This window comes from Notamacropus eugenii, chromosome 3 (assembly GCF_028372415.1).
Source record: "Notamacropus eugenii isolate mMacEug1 chromosome 3, mMacEug1.pri_v2, whole genome shotgun sequence".
In the NCBI taxonomy this organism is placed as follows: Eukaryota; Metazoa; Chordata; class Mammalia; order Diprotodontia; family Macropodidae; genus Notamacropus; species Notamacropus eugenii.
Genome location: NC_092874.1, coordinates 44349755 through 44371977, shown reverse-complemented (window position 1 = coordinate 44371977; position 22223 = coordinate 44349755). Strand labels below are relative to the sequence as shown.

Sequence of the window (22223 nt, the reverse complement as noted above, 5' to 3'; positions counted from 1 at the left end):
TCCTCCTCCCTGTAGTTCTCATGAATTGTTACTAATATTACTACATTACAAATGCTACTATAGCCCATGTTACTATGTTACAAATGTTACTATGTTACAAATGTTACTACAGCCCATGGTCAATAAATGCTAGATATGTCAGTCAATAGATCATAATATCAGATTGTCACAATTAATTACATCAGGTTTTGTTTTAACTTTTCATATAAAAAACAAAGGTCACTTTATCATATCTCTTCTTCTATTTTAAGTGAAGCCACAAACCTATGCTAAAAGAAGCAAATAGTACAGCAAAGGAAAGAACACTAAACTTAAGACTAGTGTGGGGAGACCTGGTCCGGCCATTTACTGTATTATCACGGTCAAACAAGCCATTTAACTTCTTAGCATCAGTTTTCCTGCCCATAAATTATATCACCTGCCTCTTAGGATTGCTGAGAGTTAAATATAATCTGTGTGAAAAGTGTTCTGTCACCTTAAAATGATATTGTTAATCGCTGATGTTATCATTATCCTAACATTATGAAGGAAACTGAGGCACAGGAAGTTAATGTCACACTGCAAATAAATCCCTGAAGCTGGATTGCAACTCTGCTCTTCCTGATTCCATGTGTGCTCATGCCTGCCCCTGGGAGGTTGAAGGAGATGGAGGAGGGGGAAAGATAGGGAAAGAAAAGATCAAACAAAAGTACCAGAGCCTCTGCTCTCTCAACTCTTACAACTAAAGCTTTCAGTGATGCCCTTCAAATATTCAGATGATAAAGTCTTAAGCGTAGCATCTATAAACATGTTTTTCCTAATGTACTGGTCATTATATAATTATAGGTAACATTTTATGTGCTGAGCACTTTGTAACTATCTCATTTGATCCTCACAACAACCCTACAAGGTAGGTGTTATTGTTATCCTCCTTTTGCAGAAAAGGAAACTGAGGTAAACAGGTTAAGTGTCTTACCCAGGTCCATACAGACAGTAAATGTCTATGTAGTTAAACTCAGGTCTTCCTGAGTCCAGTACTCTTATCCACTGAGGCCCTTGCTGCCTCTATTCCAATTTCTTTTATAATCATATATATTTTACTTTATGCACCTAAAAATATAATTGAGAATGGGTTCACAGACTTCACTAGACTTTAGAAAGTATTTAATATATCATATTCCATCACTGGAATTAGAATGCATTAAAACATTGCATTTCTTACACCTAAAACACAGATACTGATCTCACAAATTTTTATGGTTTAAGTTAAAATTAAATTCAGTTCCAGTTTTTACTTAAAGGTAAAGATTTGGGGCAGACAAAAATAAGTCCAAAAGATATCAATAAGCTATTTTACTGAAATGTCTATTATTCTGAATATAAGGTGTTTGGAACAATTTCAAGGGACTTGAAATATCCTATTTCTCAGGACTTCACAGAATGCGTCCATGACATAAAAAAGGGTTACGATTCCTGATTTAGATGATGAAGTTTACTGCAGATAAGAATGATTAACAGAATGCTTTTGTTTATTAATGGGAAAAGGAATCAGTTCAAACTTCCTTAGACTTCCTTTATTATATAAAGATCCCTTGGCAAATTCATATCACACAAAAGTGTTTCTAAATATAAAACCAATAATTTTTTAAATTAGTATAACTAGCATTTTAATTCAGTGAGAATTTATTTAGACATGTAAGCCTACATGCCAGATGCAATTTTGATCAAATTTATGACACAACAGCATTGTTTTTCAATACACTACACCTGTAGATGGGGACTGGCATATGAATTAGAAAGAATGGAGCTCAAGTTCTACATCAGATACAAACTAGCTGTGTGACATGGCAAACCAATCAAAAAGGCCCCTGGGGGCCAGACTTTGCCATACAACTATCTATCCTTTTATAATATGTATTCCACCTATGCAGTATTATATTAAACTATGCATATTATGCATATAAACTATGCAGTATTATATTAAAAAACCAACTACGAGAAATTTAACCTGTGTACTTTACTGGTGTACATGTAGCACAAAGGTACCCCTTATATCCACTAAATTTTGCTCAATTTGCTGGACACTAAACAATCTTTTATTAGTAAACTATGTAGGTATTCTGTTAACGTGTTTATTTTTGTCTGAAAAGTGTTGATTATATCCATGATTCATCTGATACAAAGTCAGTAAGTCTTCAAAACAAAACTCTTAATTATAACGTATCCTAGGGAAAAATCACCATCTACTATGCAGCATTTTATCATTATAAAAAACAGATTTTAAAAAAGAATTTTTTTTGGTCCATAAGGCTCATGGATGCCTCGTTCTCTTATTGCAGTCATACCCCTCTACCACCAGAACTGGATCCTTCCTTCTTACAACTAGCATTAAATAAAAACAAGCTATATAGTGACTGTAGCCCACAATATATGGCAGCATTCTAACTCTGAATGGTCTCCCACCTTTCTGCTAAGAGAGAATATATTGTATCTACTCTAAGATTGGTTATTACAATTACTTAGTCTGAATTCCTTTAAGCAATCTTTATTTACATTATTGTAATTATTGTGTTTATGGTTCTTCATGTTCTGCTTGACTCTCAGTTTTCACAAATTCCTGGTTTATGTGAATTGCTCATGTTGTTTCCATTACACTCACACACCAGTTTGTTTGGTCATTTTTCTAATCAATGGGTACCCCACTTTGTTAAAATTAAAAATGCCATTGAGTGGGATAGGTTTAGTGAAGACTTCTCAGATTGTAGTTCTTCTCCCAGGGGTGAGGTAAGACTGAGAGGCTCAGGGTTACTATATTTTTAGAACAGAATAATTCCATATAAGGATATAAAACTGTGTAGTACATTAGGGTCTCAATGATTGGATAAAGTTTACCTAATTCTTCAATGTCTTCATTTCAAAAGGGATTGGTTAGATTTCATGTCTAGAATATAAGATCATATTCTCAGCTAATGAGAATAATGGTCAGTGGGGGGTGGGGTGGGACTTGCGTTAGACTCTATATAAATCACTGCCTTTTCTTTGTCTTCGGCTTTCCTACTCCAGGTGAACTGCTGTAGGATTGTCCAGATTCTCGAGAATCGAATAAATCTCTTTTCTGTCATCACTTTGAGAGGCCTCTGAGTAATTGATTTATGTAGGGACCTGAGCCATCCCACACACCATTATGAATTTTTTTTGAACATGTTGACTCTTTGTTGCTGTCTATGGACTTTTAAGACTATATAGGGTTGCTGAGTGAAAAGATATGAACAACTTTGGTTTTTAGAAGGCTGGAAGAATGCAAGATGTTTTAATGTCTTCTCAAGGTCCCACCAAAAAGGTTCCATTTTTTGAGTGCCATCTTCATCTTTTCTAATTTGATGGGTATATAGTGAAGCCTCAAAGGTTGTTTTAATTTTAATTTCTTCATCACTAGTGATTTGGAGCATGATTTCATATGATCTGAGAATTTGCCATTCTTTTGAAAACTATTAATCTACCTACTGGGAGAATGACTCCTGCAAAGTTTTACATATGTCAATTTTCTGAACATCTTGGATATTAGATTAGTAGCATATATGAGGCAAATATCTGAATCCCCCTCGAAAAATCTCCTATTATTCTATCTTCATTGAATTTTGTTTTGGTAAGACTTCATTTTAACTAATTCAAAAAGCCCTTTGTCTTTCATCACCAGCTCTTTCTATTGTTCCATTAAGAATCCTCTTCCCTTCCAGGAATAGTTGTGAAATGTATCTCTTAATACTAATTTTTTTTGAAGTGACCCATTTATATTCATGTTACAAAATTCTATTGTGGCACACAGTATGTCATGCTAGCCTAAACCTAATTTCTGCCAATTAACTTTCCAATTTTGCCAGTAGCTCTTAACATATAGGGAGTTCTTCCATTAATTTATGTTCTTAGATTTATCAAACACTAAGATTTTTTACACAGTTAATATATCATATCCTAGTTCACTGAAATTAGAATGAATTAAAACTTTGCATTTCTTGCACACAAACTACAGATCATGATATCACAATTTCTTATAGCTTAAGTTAAAATCAAATCAACAAACATTTATTAAACACCTACTTTGCACAAAAAGAAGCAAAAGACAGTCCCTACCCTCAAGGAGCTGACAATCTAACGGGGCAAACAATATGCAAACACATATATATAAAGCAAGTTATATACAGGATGAATAGGAAATAATTAACAAAAAAGGAAGGTACTGGATTTAAGAGATGTTGGAGAAGCTTCTAGTAGAAGGTAGATTTTAGTTGGGACTTAAAGAAAGTCAGAGAGGTCAGCAGGCACAACAGAAGGCATTGAGGGCAGCCAGAGAAAATGCCTGGAGCGAAAGGATGGAGGTCTTGTTGGTTAGAACGGCCAGGAGGCCAGTGTCACTCGATCAAAGAGTACAGGTTGGGCACAAGGTGAAAGAAGATTAGAAAAGTCGGGGTGGGGTGGGGTGGGGGGCGGTATGAAGGGTTTGAATGCCAAGCAGAACATTTTTTTGGTTCTAACATCAGATGGGAAGCTCCAGGAGTTTGAGAAGCGGGTAACATGGTCAGACCTGTGCTTTAGGAAAATCACGTAAGTGGTTGAAATGAAGGGTGTATTAGACTGGGGAGAAACTTAAAGCAGGCAGAACCAGCACCAGGCTATTGCAACAGTTTAGTTGTGAGGTAATAAAAGCCCTCACCAGGGTGGAAGCAGTGTCAGAGGATGGAAGGAGCTGTATTTGGGAGATATTGCAAAGGTCTTGGCAGCAACAGCTTGCATAATGGGGGGTGGGGTGACAAAAATCAAAACTAATGGTGGTTTAGCCATGTTTTAGTACTAACTGCCTTAGCAATTATCTTAATTCTGTGAGAAATTTAAATGATCTGCCTCTCTAAAAGTTAACTTTTAAAAGGTTTTATTCTCTAAGCAGGCCAACAACAATTCTGATTAGTTAGCGATGCATAATACCATCTCAACTAGCAAGTTAACATTATATTTTCATCTGACATTTATATGTTAAAACTGTTGGAATGAGTAATGAAACGCTAGTAACAAATAGTATATAGGTTTTTTAAAAGTTCTTAGAATTCAATACAAATTCAAGTATTAATAAGAAAAATTTACACTACTATGTGGGTCAATATGCCCAGTAAGCTCTTACTCCTTTGTAACATAAAAACCCACAATCAATTCTGTTTTTTAAGGAGGAAGGTTGCTAAAAGGTTGGGCCAACAACTGAAAGGTGTTTTTTTAAGGTCTGAAAAAGTAAAACATTACACAATGTTTGTCTGGAGAACAGGGAAAGATGGGACCACAGGAACAAGGCTGGAAGACAAAACCACTAGCCAGAGCCACCTGAATAGGAAAAGAAGAGAAGTAGGGATAAGAGAATAATAAATCAAGCAAGGCTATAGAGCTGCTTAGGGCAACTGGGGAACCTTGCTTGGACTCAAGCAAATTTCTAACTTTATGGTAGGGTTAATTACCTTAATGACATAATTGTAAAATGATATATCTATGAGGAAAGTCTGTATTTTCACATCAATGAAATAATGGTAGAGATGTTGCCGCCACCAACTCCTTCCACATTACTGCTGATGATTCAGTCAAGCTTCATTTTTGCCCCCACTAATTGGTAACATAACTAACTTAAAGCAGGGTAGGCTGAGCTATGGAAATGGTATTCAGTATCATGACACTGTGGAACTTAATTACAAGTCAACATTAAATGCCTATCTGTACAACACAGTAATTGGCTGTGAGGGCAAACCAAAACAAAACCAGTCCTTATTTGCCCTCCAGAAGTTTAGATTATCGTGGTGTAATAGATAATAGATGCTGGACTTGGAGCCAAAGAGGGCTTAAAATCATGCCTCTGACATTTGCTAGTAGCATGGCCTTAGGGGTAAACCACGTAATCTTTCTAAACCTCACCTTTCCAATCTGTAAAATGAAAATAATTAATACCCGTAGGACCTGTTTTGAGGCTCAAATAATCAATATAAAGCACCCGGCAAACTTCAGAGTGCTTGCTACATAAATGCCAATTAACACCATTATCATAAAAGGAATTTTAGGAAGGAAAGAGCACTAACAGGTCAGGAAGGTGCAACACTTCTGCTGAGCCTTGTAAGAAGATCAAGGATCTGAAAGGCAGAGATAAAAACAAAATGATTCAAGGCAGGGGGAAGATTTGTGATAATGAAGAGATTAACAGATACATTTTTTAGTTTTTTAAGGCATACCTAATACTGTTTGGTCTGGCAGGAAAAAAGACGTGAGATTTGGAAAGGAGGTTAGTTCCAGATTATGGAGGTTTTCCCAAGGAGGGCTCAGTTTTCTATCTTATCATAACGTCTTTAATAAGGTTACCTGAGCAAATGTGTCACATGGTCAGACCTGTTATCTTGGGAAGATTACTTTAGCAACACTGTGTCAAAAAAGACTGGAGAGGAAAGAGAATGGAGAGCCTACAAAATTCAAGTGATAGAAGGCCTTAAGTGAGGTGGTAAGAGTTACATGAACAGTTAAGTGGCAAGCGACTGGAGTTGGGTATCCCTTTGGTCACCAGAGTATTAAGTAGAATTTAGAAGGTAATGCACTTAGCCTAGTTCAAGTTGCTGAAAATATTTGGGATTTAACTACATTTCTTTAAATATACTCTACATCTCAGACTCTCCACACATTCTTTAATTAAACCCAGCGAGGTTTTATCGTAGTTTTTATTTCTCCTATACTATAAACCTTTTAAAATTTAGGAATAAACTTATTGTAAAATATAGTTAGGAGTTTGGAATAATCTTTTACCATCAATAACATAATGTAGTTAAGTAACTATCTAGTGAATGAGTAAATATATCCTATTAAAATAGCTTTGCTTTATTAATACAGCTTAGAACTTAACTATTAGAACAAAATCTATTCATTCAATAAGCATTTCTTCAGTGCTTACATAAGGCCCTACAAGACACCATTGTAGGTCTGGGGGTTCCAAAGCCAAAAATGAAACAGGAGCTCAAGTGGCTAATATTCTATCCAGGGACCCTATATGTACAAATAGTTGTGTACATATGTGTACACAAGCACATGTACATACACGTAAGTACACACACAGAGTATCTATTTGGTAAGCTGATGAGTTGCATTCGGAACAGAAAAGGAGAAAAAAAGCAGGAAGGATACATTTGGAGAAACGTGTAATTCTTTTAGCTATCCCAACCTGTTCCTTGACACAAAAAGCCCATGTAAAACACAAATGTTCTCCAGTTGATACTGGATGGTTACAAATCTTAAAAAGATCACAATCAAAGCTGAAAGTGACCTAAAAGTCAATGGAAAAACACAAAGCAGACACATGTAGGCTGTGACACTATTTCAATGTGACCTAAGCCACCAAGAAATGGAATAAAAAATACTATTTAGGAAATGTATGATTAAAAAAGAAGGTAGGCTGTTCACATAGAGAGAGCAAAAGATAACAGATACAAAGCCTGAATGCTGACCCGGAACTCTCAAGAGTACAAGTAAAAAGAACAAGAGGAAGATATCTTGCACATTGGGTAGATATCCTAGGGAGAATATGAACAAAACCACAGAGGGAAGGATGAGAGTTAGAATTCATACTGATGGAAGAAAAAGCCCCATATTTTAGATTACAGATACACCAAAGTAATAACAAAATGGTCCACGTCTAAAGATGGGTCCATAAAAGCCTACTTAATCCAGGATGCAACTGCAGTATATAGCAAAAACAGCGCCATAACAAGTCAACTAACCAGAATACAGACAAAAACAAGGAATCAAAAAAGGAATCCAAAAAAAGTCAAAAGATATCACCAAATCTATGCATGGAAATTAACTTTACTCAGAACTACAGATTTTGCCCACAACTGTAAATTTCAAATTGTTTCAAATTAATTTTTAAACTTGTCTATTACAAACCAAAAAAACAAACCAACTAGATTGCAAGGTTTTTGTTCATTCTATAACTAAGCTTTCTTCTTTCATTTATATTTTTCTATTAAAGTGACAATATTCTATATTTATTATATATGGATCCAGTTATGTAAATCATAAATTTAGGAAATTTATTTAAGAAATTCAATTTAAAGCCTTTGCTTTAATATAAAGAAAAATAGTAAAAGACAAAACATGGGGCAAATACAACAGACAATGTGGGCATCATACTATTAAAGGTAAAGCACACATACTTTAACTTAAATCAATAAACTATGAAGAGCAGAAAGTAAGTGGTATTATTAGTCCAGGATATAACTTTCTCTTTTTGGGGGGAGGAGAGGGAAGGGAGGAGAGTTATTGGAAAATATCTGTTGAGGAAAAACAAAATGTATCAATAAAAAGGATTTTAAAAAAACAGGCATAGATGTAGGGGCTTTTTATTTGTTTTTAGAACAGCAATACAAGATTTCAGGATATTAACTAACGGAAGATGACCTTAAATGAAAAGCTATGTGGGGCCTGGTAAAACTTCAGCAACCTCCAGGGGCCTCAGGGTCTTTATCTATAAAATAGGAGTAATACCTGCAATCCCAATCTAGAAGGATTGTTGTTAGGCCTAAACAAATATGCTATTATAAAGAAAGCAGTTTGCAAATTTTAAGGCACAGCTCTGAACTATTTTCATTATACACACTAGTTTATATGCAGCCCTAACCATCATATTACATTCTTAGTACATGACATCTCCACAAAAATCTAACAAACCCTATATAATAACATTTGGCAAATACCCAGGAAAGAGACCAAGCTAACAGTCTCTGTGGAATGTCATTTCACTTAACACCATGTTTTTACTCAATCAAATTTGTCTTCAAACTGGGTTATCATTGAGGCAGTTAGTTTATACATGTTTTCTAATACTGTGGTCTACTGGGTACAATATATCAAATTCATTTTCTACGTATTAAGAATATGTTGTCAGCTAAAAATTACCTCTGTTTCAATGTAAAGAATTAATGCTTAATTTTAAAATCAGAAATTTATTGATATACAGAGCTCCCTTCTATATGACTGCATATTTCTGAAAATGGCAATAGGCTGGTCACATACCAAGTATTAGAGACAAGTGGAGTAGCACACCAGAACCTCTGAGATAGAGAAAAAAATGTATGGTAGTATTATAGAAAGAATACTGATTTGGCATCAGGAAACGTGGGTTTCACTTCCAGCTCTGCCACTTATTAGTTGTGTGACAGGTCACTTTACCTTTCCTGAGATTCATTTACAAAATATGGAGGGGAGGGAAAGCCTACAGGATCCCAAAGGGTTCTTCCAGCTTTAAATCCTTGAGATCCCAAGAAAGCTTCCTATGCTCTGGGATGAATCTTCTATTGAGTAGACTTATAGAAAAGAATGAAAAAGTACAGCACATGTGTGGAGGAATTACAAGATCTTTGTCAGCAGAGGGAGTGCCTACATGATGAAATCACATTAACAAAACAGAAACTTGTTTGTAATTCTTTAGTTTATGGATGGTATACTAAAGATTTAGAAAGTGAACCCAACCAGATAATTCACAGCAATAAACATTCATATTGCTAATAAAGCAATATATGATGTATGCACCATGAGTAGCATGACACTATAACACTCAAAAATTCTCAAGCACTTTTTAACTTCAAAATTTGGGCTACCAACTTTTACCAACAAGTGGTAAAATATACTACTTAGTATATAAGAAGCACTATCCAGAAAGGTTTGTTTTTTTTTAAAAAAACTGCTACATTAGCTCTATCCTCAGAGATCTGAATGAGAAAAAAAGGGTTCAATTTATTTTCAGGACCCATCGAGACCAGATATTTGAGATAAAAACACTTTAGGGAACTAGGAACCTGCAAGTATTAACTATGACAACTATCATCTAGATGCTCTCTTACAATATTATGATCTCAATGACCAAATTTTCCAAGTAATTACATTAGATAGCTTGTATGTGGTCAAGTTCCCTGAAAACGGTGAGGACAAATATTGAATTCTTTGACATTTCAAAAATACTGTGTTACGTAGGCTAGTTTAGGGGCAGTTTTTCTCCAGTAAAGATAGCCACATCCTTCTGTGTCCAAGTTCTAGAAAAATCAAGTCATGTACTCCTGTCCCCTTAGATACTTTCAAGTTTCCCTGAAAGCTCATTCAGTTTGCTCTATAACTCGTTTCATTTAGATATACTCTAATTTTGATAACTCCCATGATTCCAAATAACCTATATAAAATGGAAATGTTCTTATATCAATCAAAAAGCATTTATTAAGCACTTAGTTAAGTAAAGAAAGTTCCTGCCCTAAAGGGACTCACATTCTAATGGGGGAGACATATAAATAACTACGAAGTTACACATACAGAGTAGATGGGAGGTAATCTCAAAGGGGTTTGAAAGTATTTGTTGAATGGAATCTACTCTGGAAAAAAAAGGATGGGGTGATGTTACAGCAGGGTAGATGAAGACCCCCTTCCCCGACTGACACTCCTGACTGGCATATATGCAGATCACTTGACTCTCCTAATGATAAATGGTGTTTACTGCTCTATATAAATTAGTACCCTTCTCCCATTTACCCCAACTTCTAACATTTCTTTAATAGGTAATGGTCTACACATTAGTTCACTAGACTCACAATACTTCAAAAATAAAAAATAAGGCTCAATATAAATCCTTTTTGTTTGTAAAAAAAAATAACACATTTTTACTTAAGACAATTACAGTAAGCTAAGAAGCTTCTTGCTTTCAAAAAGGAGCTATGATTTCCCTAGGTTGTTCTCATAAAGAAGTCCAAGGAATTTGCTCAATAAAATAGGGCATGACTTAGGTGCCAGGAAATCTCATTATAGAAATGTGTCTTATTTGCACCTTATATAACTGAGCTTTCTTAATTTAGCAAAGATAAATTAAAAGATTATTGATGAAACATTTTCCTTCTCTAAGTAGAGAAGTAGGGGCCTGCAAGGGCATAAAGTTGTATATGTTGCAAAACCCAGGTATTTTGTTAGGTTAGGTTGCCTGTTTCATTATAAGGAAGGATATCAGGAACTGAATTTCATATTAAAAAGGTACTTACAAAACTTTTAAAAAATAAAATATTTATCACATTGCAAAAGAATCCTTTATTTTGCAGAAATATCTTCTACAAAATATTCTAGTTTTTGTACAATTTTTCAGGAAAAACTGACCACACAAACCAAAATACCGTAGAGACTTGACTTTAGTGCTATTTATTATAAAAACTCCTCTCAAGACACCCTCCTTTCATGTATCATGGGTAGTCCACAAGTACTATAATGGTTGCTTGGTTAGTAGTCAATTCCTAGTAACATCCCATTCATATAGCATGCAAATGAAGTCTTTTGGGCTACATTTAATCTGAATTACCTTCCAAGTGACACCTACCAACTTTCTCAGTCTCATGGTAACTTATACACTCAATCCTATCACAATATAACCAGTGGCCCTATGATTCTACTATTTTAAGGCTGTTTTTTTCCATGCCTGTATATTTCCTATTTTTTTACTCTTTTTCAGAGTCTATCATTCTGTATGACCCAATAGTCTCCACATTTGGAGACTCAATAGTCTCCAAATTACATAAGCCTCCACAATACTGACAAGATAAATTTTATGATCCTTAATAGCAAAAATAAGAATGGATATAAACTAACTTGAGCATTATTTTTAACTTTGTATGCCATCACTCCTACAGAAAAGTGATTCTAGATAAAGTTTACAGAGCAAGAGAGCTAAGTTTCAATTTCAATAATTAAGAAACAACCACCATAATAATAAAAAAGAAACTGCAAAAAAGCCTAACTTTCCAGGCATGATCTCTTGCTCAGAATAACTGAATAGAATTTATTTTTAAAGTTTCTAGCTTTATTTCTAAACTGTTGTATAAGTTACACATTGACTGCATTCTTTCAGGGACTGTGAAAGACAGTTGCCTATATCAGCACTTTTCTACACTGCAGTGAAATGGAACTCCATTTGGAAGTCTGCAGTTAATTTTCTCCAACACTCCAGTGCCTCCTCCCTTATACATATGGAATTCATATGAAGAAAACTTCAAAGACAAGTGGTTTTACTACACCCTTACCTCCTCAAACCACTGGATTACATTCTAACTCCTATCCCTTTAACGCATGGGTACAGTTTAAAACCAGTTACAATTCTGAACCAGTTTACTTGGTATTAAATAAACCTTTGGGCAGTCTGCGACAATTATGTCTTTAATAAAAAAAGAACATCAACTGACATTTCTAGCAAGCTTCACTACAATGTTAATCACCTAATATTTATACACAGATAGTATAAGGTTCAACATTCTTCCATGGCTCATAATATTAAAAGAGGTGTTAACATACATTTCAAAGGAGTTTATTAAAACCTAATCTGAATGCTTTCTTCACCCGTTTCACCTCTTGCCTGAACTCCAATTTTGTATACTGTTCAACAGACTTAGCAAAAGTACTCTCAGAACATTTAAATCTTGGATTTACACGGACAATAAACTTCATTAGGCCTCTCCTACTGATCAACGATTAGTTGCCAATGCTAAATGAATCTTCTATTCTACCTAAGAGGTAAGGCTAGCAATACCCTAATTCTTTAAATTACTTTAAGCTTCTCAAAAACTCAAACACACAGTTTCTCTACCATATCAAATGGTACTTTGCATGTGATGAATGAAAGATGTGAATCCATTCCTTCCCTGAGAAATTTACTTTGCTCTACCAAAGTAAAAATTGTGTTGGGACAACTCTAATTGTACATAAACACAGTTGAAACATTGTTTACCACCAGATCATTCTGTTGTCCCTATTCCCTTAGATTATTCTTTCAGTTTCTAGGAAAAGAGAGAACTAAGTTTACATCGAGTTCAATAAATCAAATCTACAAAACACTTGTTTTTGCTAGTATTCCTCACTATGCTTGATGCAGGAGATAGAAAGATAGAGGCAGAAATTAGTCTAATTTCAAAGAGTTCAAAACTGGACTGGAGAGGCAAAAGCTGAGAACTGCCTTGGCCCAAAAGTACAATCCATTTCTGAATGGCTAGCTCCCTTAGGAAGAGTCTTATTTAATACCTACTGGGTAATACCTTGCCCAAGACTTCTGGTCCTCAAAAACTCCTGTTTTTGTGACTCTTGTTCAGTTATATAGCCCACCTATTCTAACTGTATTTAAATTTAAATGTGACTGCTTTCAAGACTTACAAAGACTGATTAAGTATACTAAACACTTTGGAGGACTGCTTCTCAGCCTCCCTCCAAAGGCTAAACTACGGAGCAGAAAATAGGTACCCTTATCTTGCTCAGGACCCTGGGATAAGTGACTTCTCAACCTACTTGCTTCTAGCTCAGTTCTTACGCCTTCATTTCAGTTCACCTTTAGGTCTAATGTAAAGTAGTCTAACCACCTCCTCTAACATACAGTGACACTAGCTCCTCTGATTCAAAGACAGTTTGTATGACAGCCCTAAAATATATATAAAAAACATATACCCTTTGATACACCTAATCCTCATTCTGCCAAATTCACAGAGGGTGCTATGTTGCTACAATTTCTTTTATACACCAACCAGTAATACACTTAATCACAAATAAGCAAATAATTTTTTGTATGATCTTAAACCTAAAATACCCAATCAGCAAAAACTTATTAAGCACTTACCTTGTGCCAGACATTGTGCTATATGGTAGAGATAAAAAGGAAAAGAAAAAACATTCACTGACCTATACTTTAGGAATCAGAAAGACTTTTGTTTGAGGAATTTAATTCCTTCTATTTCATTAACTATAAGGTTCGCTTAAACTTTGGAAAATAATATCTTAAGTTAAAATATTTTCAACTACCAGTTTGAATCATGAATCATGAAAAGGTATGTAACTGACTTGAGCTGTTGTGGCTTTTCTTTTATATGGGAAGGAGGGAGAAACAGAGGAGAGGGAGGAAAAGGGAAATCACCATTCAAAATAAAAAAGAGTATTTTCCAAAGCCTAAAAATGTACACATTATGACTTATAAAGAAATCATATTAATTTTAGGTTATGCATTATGGATCAAATTTTATTCATTTGTAGTCACCTTTTATGAAACAAAATCTGATAAAACACAAACTATTTCTATAACCTAATATTAAGTGTCATTAAAGTTTTTAAAGCCAAATTCATTTTTTAAAAAGTACAACGTAGGAAATAAAATAATGACGACTGCTTTAGGGCAGAGACATTGAAATTAGCCTGTGACTTAATTTCATTAGGCACACAAGGGAAACCGTAAGAGAGTGTGAAATTCCATTTTTGAGATCATAAGCATGAAGACAGGTATTGAACCTGTGATTTCACTGTTATCAGGAACTCCTTGAAAGAAAGGTTCAGTACCTGTTCTGCAACTTATAGCTTGAGAGTTGTCCAGAGAAATCAAGGTTCTTTCCAGAAGCAGGACTTCTGATCTTTCAGATCAGCCCCAGTCATTGTGTGACACTGACTGCCTCTCAAATGATAGACACATAGAACACATAATCAAAGGTTTGAATAAATAACCAAGGGCCATGCATGAGCTGGTAATGTTACTATGTGCCCACATGCCTCTCTCAGCATATTGCTGTTTTTCTATGACTCTATTTGTTTCCTCTCTTTTAATTAGCCCTGATATAAAACTACAACTGCACTTTCTATGGTAGGGAAGTATTAGAAACAAAGTAGATGCCCATCAACTAAGAAGCAGTTAAACAAGTTGTGATCCATGAATGTAATGGAATACTACTGTACTGTTTAAAAAAAAAAAAGACTCAAGAAAAACATGGGAAAGCATATATACAAAGCAAGCAGAACTAGGAAAACAATGCACACAATGATGAAAACAGGAGGATCAAACCTGAAAGCTATGAAATAACAATGACTAAGCTTAAGGCAAGCTAAGTGATGCAGTGGAGAGACTGTTAGGCCTGAAGTCAGGAAGACCCAAGTTAAAATCTGGCCTCCGATATTTACTATCTATATGACCCTGGGAAAGGCATTTAAAAAAATCTTAGAAATGCGAATAACACAACAACACCTATCTTCCAGGGTTGTTATAAGGACCAAATGAGATATCTGTCACATACTTAGCAGCACAGCACATGACATATGTTTAATAAACATTTTCTTCCAAAGCCCCAAAGAAGGGCTTTGAGAAGTCACCCTATACCCTTCTTTGCAGAAGAAGGGGAATATAAATGGGGAACAGCATATATTGTAAATTAATTTTGTTAAATTGAGATTTCCTTTCTTTTTTGTTCCCTGTTATAAGGAATAAATCTCTGGGAAAGGTGGAGGAAAGGATACATTGTGAAATGTAAATAATATATACCAATTAAAATGCATTTAAAAACTCCTTAAGCTGCTTCCATCTGGTAGTTCTTCCAATTTTATTATTTTAATAAGTAAGTCTTAAATCTTTCTTAGAAGTAGGGCAGGTATGAGCCTTAAATAAAAGAGGTTTATCACATTAGGTTTTAAATAATTTCATGTTACCTGTTAGTCTAAAATGCTTTAAACCAATTTTTAAAAAGAGAAAAATGTTAAGATACATAGAAAGGGCTACAGAAAATAAGTTCTATCAATCCCTTCTTTAAAAATCCTTTTGTACAGATTTATTAATTTGATATTTAAAATCACTCAAGTTAAAACTTAAATAGTATCTTTCCCAAGTGACTGAACTTTGTGATTCTGATTTTTATATCTAAAAACTGTTCATGCTATTTGCAAATGAAGTCTTTCTCTTGTCCTTTTGCTGAAGGATAGCATCTTTAAAATATTGGGTTATCAGTCTTTCACAACTCCAAAAATATGTGAAATTATTCCTCCACAAATTAATCTGTGAAGAATGTTCACAGAAGCCAGTGTGATGGTTACTTCTTGGTCTATATCTTGAACAGGTTATTTTAGACACTACTCACTATGTTCAAGACCTTTGGAAAAAAAAAAAAAAGCTTACGGTTTCATAAAATATTACTTTTTATAAATATCTGTTTAAAATCGCACCAAACTCCAGTTAGTATAGGACCAAACAATCTCTCTGAAATGCTTAAACATCAGTTAATTGTTATAAATCAAAAACTTCTAACAAAATAGTAGATATAAAATAACAGAACAATCAGGAACCCTGGTGTCCAGTCTCAGCTTTGCTGGTAACTAGATTTTAAGTAAATGACTTCACAACTCTGGACTTCAGATTTGGGATATATAAAAATGAGGCAAGTAGATTAGATCACTAAAATTATGTTCACTTCTAAAATTTTGTGAATCTATGATTTTGAGATTCATTGATCTCTTGAAATAAATCTACCTTTAAAGGTATAAAAATTAGTTTCTCAAAAAATTTTAATGTTCAATTCCAATTACAAAGCTTTTATGATTTGTTAAGTATAGAATACACAATGTTACTATAAAATTAAGCTAAGATAATTTCACCTGACAATGCCTGGTTCACAATGATAATGTCCACAATCTTCTATTGTATGTAATAAAACAACCCATGTGCCCTAGAGTTCGCAAATCATCCTCAGCAGTAGTATTTATATTATCTTCTATGTTGTGATGAGAAAGGGCAGCGTAGATCATTAAAAATGAGTAACAAGAAAGCTACATTTTTATTTTCCAGAAAAGCTGCTACTGTTTTGTGAAGACATAAAGTTACGATATTTTTACACTACTTCTTAAAATACACAAGTGGTATCACTAATATTATAGTAAGCAAGTTCACTAAATTGACTGAAATAGATAACTATCTTCAAAGTTTCCCAAGTTAAACTAAAATATCCAAAGTCTACGAAGGTTCCTTGTTACTTTATCAGTTGTCTGCTATTCTTAGCTGCTTTTAGAACAGAAAGAGAAATTAAAATGAAAGCAACTTGTTCATGTGTTACTTTCCCTTGTAGGAATTCTTACCCCGCTCCCCAAAAAAGTTGTTTAAAAAATAAGGTAAGCAGAGCTGTGAGCTCTCCCACCCAGCGTGCACTCGCCCTCCCCTGCCTCCAGGTGCGGCACCACCTCCTCTCTCTCTTAAGGGTTTAAACTTGCCACTTCCAAGTTCGCCATGGATGATGACATTGCTGCTCTCGTTGTTGACAATGGCTCTGGCATGTGCAAAGCTGGCTTTGCCGGAGACGATGCCCCTCGGGCCGTCTTCCCCTCCATTGTTGGGCGCCCCAGACATCAGGGTGTGATGGTGGGTATGGGCCAGAAAGACAGCTACGTGGGGGATGAGGCTCAGAGCAAGAGAGGTATTCTGACCCTGAAGTACCCCATCGAACATGGTATTGTCACCAACTGGGATGACATGGAGAAGATCTGGCATCATACTTTCTACAATGAGCTCCGTGTGGCCCCTGAGGAGCACCCTGTGCTACTCACAGAAGCCCCCCTGAACCCCAAAGCCAACAGAGAGAAGATGACTCAGATTATGTTTGAGACCTTCAACACCCCAGCCATGTACGTTGCCATCCAGGCTGTTCTGTCCCTGTATGCCTCTGGTCGTACCACTGGTATTGTGATGGACTCCGGTGATGGTGTGACCCACACTGTGCCCATCTATGAAGGTTATGCCCTTCCCCATGCCATCCTCCGTCTGGATCTGGCTGGCCGTGATCTGACGGACTACCTCATGAAGATCCTGACCGAGAGAGGGTACAGTTTCACTACCACAGCTGAGAGGGAAATCGTGCGTGACATCAAGGAGAAGCTGTGTTACGTCGCCCTAGACTTTGAGCAGGAGATGGCTACTGCTGCATCTAGCTCTTCTCTGGAAAAGAGCTACGAGCTCCCTGATGGTCAGGTTATCACCATTGGCAACGAGAGGTTCCGGTGCCCAGAAGCTCTTTTCCAGCCATCTTTCTTAGGTATGGAATCCTGTGGAATCCACGAAACTACCTTCAACTCTATCATGAAGTGTGATGTTGACATCCGTAAGGATTTGTATGCCAATACCGTATTGTCTGGTGGTACCACCATGTACCCAGGCATTGCCGACAGGATGCAGAAGGAGATTACAGCCCTAGCTCCCAGCACAATGAAAATCAAGATCATTGCCCCACCTGAGCGCAAATATTCTGTCTGGATTGGAGGCTCCATCCTGGCGTCTCTTTCCACCTTCCAGCAGATGTGGATCAGCAAACAGGAGTATGATGAATCTGGGCCCTCCATTGTCCACCGCAAATGCTTCTAAATGGACTGTGTGTTTTTTGATTTTTTTTTTTGATTTTTTTTTTTTTGTCAAAAGGGTGTGACATGATAATTGCCCAAAAAAAGAGATGAGATTGGCATGGCTTTATTTGTTTTTTTTTTTTTGTTTTGTTTTGTTTTGTTTTTTTTTTTTGGCGCTTGACTCAGGATTTAAAAACTGGAACGGTGAAGGTGATGAGCAGTCTAAGTATGTTGGAGGCAAACATCCCCAAAGTTCTACAGTGCGTCTTCAGGACTCTTGATTGTACATTTATGTTTTTTTTTTAATAGTCATTCCAAATATTGTATAATGCATTGTTACAGAGAAATTAGCTCTGTAATGAGCTGAGTAACAAATCCAGATGGGGAGGGGGGGAGGGGGAAGGTACTAGTATTGCTTTACATGTAAATTAATGTAATCCTTTAAAAAAAACTTTTTGTATCTTCCGCCTTAATACTTGTTCCTTTTTTTTTTTTAAATTGTCAGCCATATTGAATGGCCCCCTAAATTCCCTCCCTGCCCCCAACATAGATGTGAATGAAGACAAGACTTCACAGTCTCCCTGCGAGTTTTATGAGATTGGTGCCAGTACTTGGGGGAGGGGAGGAGCTTTACCTGTACACTGACTTAAGACCAGTTCAAATAAAAGTGCACACGTTAAAGAAAAAAAAAAAAAAAAAAATAAGGTAAGCAGCAGGGCTAATATTTCCAACACCTTATACTTAAGATTTCAACTATAAATTCTGGGGACATATCAGCTTATGTAGTACACTGCAGCCTTACTAATTCAGAATAAGGACAGTTTGGCAGGTTACAAACAATTCTTAAAGCATCACTGTGCCTTGTACATAGTAGACCCAGAAAAAAAAAAATTGTGTGTAATTGGTTATATTTTTAAACTACTGTGATGGGTTGCCACACAGAGGTACTCTAGGCCAGTGGTGTCAAACTCAAATAGAAACAGGTGCCATGCCACTAAACGAATACATAAGGGTCCCTGTGGATCACATAGCTTTAAAATATAAAATTAATCTATGTTTTATTATAATCTTATTTTGTTAAATACTTCCCAATTACATTTTAATTTGATTTGGGTTGCATTTTGGAGTGTATAGGTCACATACAGTCCATGGTTTCTAACATTCTGCCATGGGTCACTATCTGGCCAATGTTTCACCTCTTTGGGTCCATTCCAGCTCCAATCCTTATTAAATCCATCTTCAATTAGCAAAATGGCTGGCAGGCAAATTAATGTTGATAAAAATACCTGAGAAACATAGCATAAAATACTTTCCAGTAATATTGTTTACATTATGAATTTCTTAAATTTTGAAGAAAGAAAAACAAATGGTATGGGGAGAAATTAAGGAGATAGTCTTGGTAAAAATTGGCAAGATCCATGGCAAATCTCAGGAAAGGGTAGTTTAAAATGTTTGCTAGCCTAATGACTTATTGGAATTCTATAAAACACACCGAGTAGTAACCATTTTAAGTGTCTTTCACATAATCTGTGCTCACATCAAAAACTAAAATTCAAGTGGCTCATATAGTCTTGAAATTGTTTTTGGAAAATATTGGGAATATAAGTAGAATTTTAGAACAGGTTTAAAAGAAAGCTCACAGCAAGTTCCACCCCAAGTTATCTTCTCCCTTATTCCTGAATCAAACGGTAAATTATATGCTCTATACCATTAGATCAAGATAAATTATCATATGGAACTATACTGCTATGCAAAAAAGACTGCCGCAGCTGAGAAGCAAATAAGTGCTATGATGTATATAAAAACAAATACTTGTTGACTGAACAGCTCCTTCTATTTAGGAAAACACTATAACAAATTCTCATAAGAAATCTAAGTCTCCAATAAGTAATGTTAATATAAGCCCAATTCAAGTACAAAGACATTTCTTATAACTAAGGTCTTATAATTAAGGTTCAGCACACAAATTTAAGAGACTTATGAGAGGCAGTGTAGTGGGGTAGAATACACTTCAAAGCTAGGAAGGTGGAGTTGGAAGACATTCAGTCTCTCAATGTACAGGGTGAACTAAGACTATACTGCAGAGAAGGTGCAGACACAGCCTTGGTCTAAGTTTCCTCATCAGAGTACCCTACACCAATGAAATCACAGGTACAGTCCCTATTCCTATAATACACAATTGCTACAGTAGTAAACATTTTGGTTATATAATAATAGGCCAGATACAAATTACGGACTAAAAGAAACTCAACGTGGGAGCAGCATTATTTCTTCAAAGGCTGTACAAAAGCAATATAGCACAACTTCAGAATGTTTTCTACAAATCTTTCAACTCATTCTACCAATACAGGTCAAAGGCTCTGCAATTTACAAGCTTAAAACTGCCCTGTGGTCACATGTCCATTTTGTGCCAGAGGCAGGATTTTAACCAACCTCTATTTGGCTTCAAGGATAACACAAGAATAGCAAGGATAGCACCAAGCCACACCACTTTCAAAAACATGACTGGTGAGAAAAGGATTTAATTTCTCTTTCTTTCCACCTATCCTCCTAGACTACCACAATCCAACCTAAAGAAAATATCAAGTTGATCACTTCATGTTCACTATGAACCTAGATTTCAGTCTGCCAACAAGAACTGCTATATCTCTTATTTATAAGGTTCCTACATCATCTTAACTCTGTCTTCTTCTTACAGCACACACAAAAAGTTATACTGAAAAACATAACACAAGTTAATCAGCACTAGCAAATAACTATCTATGCCTATAAAAAAATAACATCTATTTGGCATGGTTTGTAAAAGCAGTCTTATTTTAGTCATACCTTACATATGGACATACACTATTACAGTCAAATTGTTCATCAAGTAGGATGGTTTAAATTTAAATGACTCTCCACAATCTAGACTTTGCTGTTTAATTATTTCACAATGTGGAAATCTGATATATTTCTAAACCAAAAAAAAAAAAGCAGGTTAATTTAAACAAACCTTTAATTTTGCTAGCTAATGATTCTGTTTTGAATATAAAAATAAAACATTTACTAGGAACCGCATGAAATCTTACATAAGAAACTAGAGAAATATTTTAAAATTTTTTGACTTTAAAATAAAATATAACCAAAATAAAACAAGCATATAGTATCATTTCCCACAGTATTAGGAACTGAGGTGCCATAGCTTATTCATACTGTTTTGGGTATCTTGCCTACTTCTTAACAGGCATTTTGCAATTTTTTTTTAGTCAAATGTAATTTTACTCGAGCTTTTTTTTGGTTTTTAATCATGCTGAGTATCCTAATGTGCAACTGATTTTGTAGAAATTAACTTATTAGCTTTTGAGAATATTTTAGTATTATATGTGTAATTAATTCAAGCAGTTTACAAGTTTTTTCTTTACTAAAATAAGAGAATTAGAGTTGAAGACTAAGCTCTACTAAAGTAAAGTTGTCTATTTTATTGAGTAATCTGGGTAAAAACTTCCTAATTCTTACCTTAGATCTTCTTTTTCCAAGAGAAGCAATACTTGAGAGTGTCTAAATGAGTATTAACATTTCAGCTACCAGGAACTTATAACACATGGAAATATTTAGAGTATTAAGTTTCACAGCTAACATTTTGGTCTAAGGAAAAGTAACAGCTACTACCACAGAATAAAAATTAAAATGCTTAAAAATCAGATTTTAGTGAGTAGCTTTTACAGATTTCAATTTAGTTTGTTGATAGGACCTCAATGGTACAAAGGTTCATGACAAACCAGCTTATTAAACACCTACCTTCTTAAAAATACATATTATTCTGGCCACTGGAGGGCACCCACATTGACAAATAAGCATAATACTTTCAACTTTACAGCAACCTGAACGAGAGGAAAGGATAAGGGCCCTCACATAAGGCCATAAAAATTCCAACATATACAATTAGCCTACTTGAAATAAATATGCTTAAAGGACCTGACACTGAAATTTCTATCCCTCCTAAGAGACTATGGTCCTAATAAAATTAATCTCCCCAACATTTCCCCCTCTTCTTAAAGGAT

The 22223-nt window shown here is 35.3% G+C and overlaps 2 protein-coding genes across 5 annotated transcripts in view; one reads left to right on the top strand and one right to left on the bottom strand.

The window, feature by feature from the left end:
• The window catches only part of CTNNB1 (catenin beta 1), a 46150-nt gene that overhangs the window by 17162 nt on the left and 6765 nt on the right, over positions 1-22223 (bottom strand). The gene's annotated exons all lie outside the window — the stretch shown is intronic.
• Positions 16962-18271, top strand: LOC140532677 (actin, cytoplasmic 1). Its single transcript, XM_072651438.1, has one exon. The coding sequence runs from the start codon at positions 17078-17080 to the stop codon at positions 18203-18205; it is 1128 nt and encodes a 375-aa protein (XP_072507539.1). The 5' UTR covers positions 16962-17077; the 3' UTR covers positions 18206-18271.

Excerpts from the sequence above, each read along its gene's own strand:
- LOC140532677 (XM_072651438.1), top strand. The coding sequence starts at position 17,078 with ATGGATGATGACATTGCTGCTCTCGTTGTTGACAATGGCTCTGGCATG.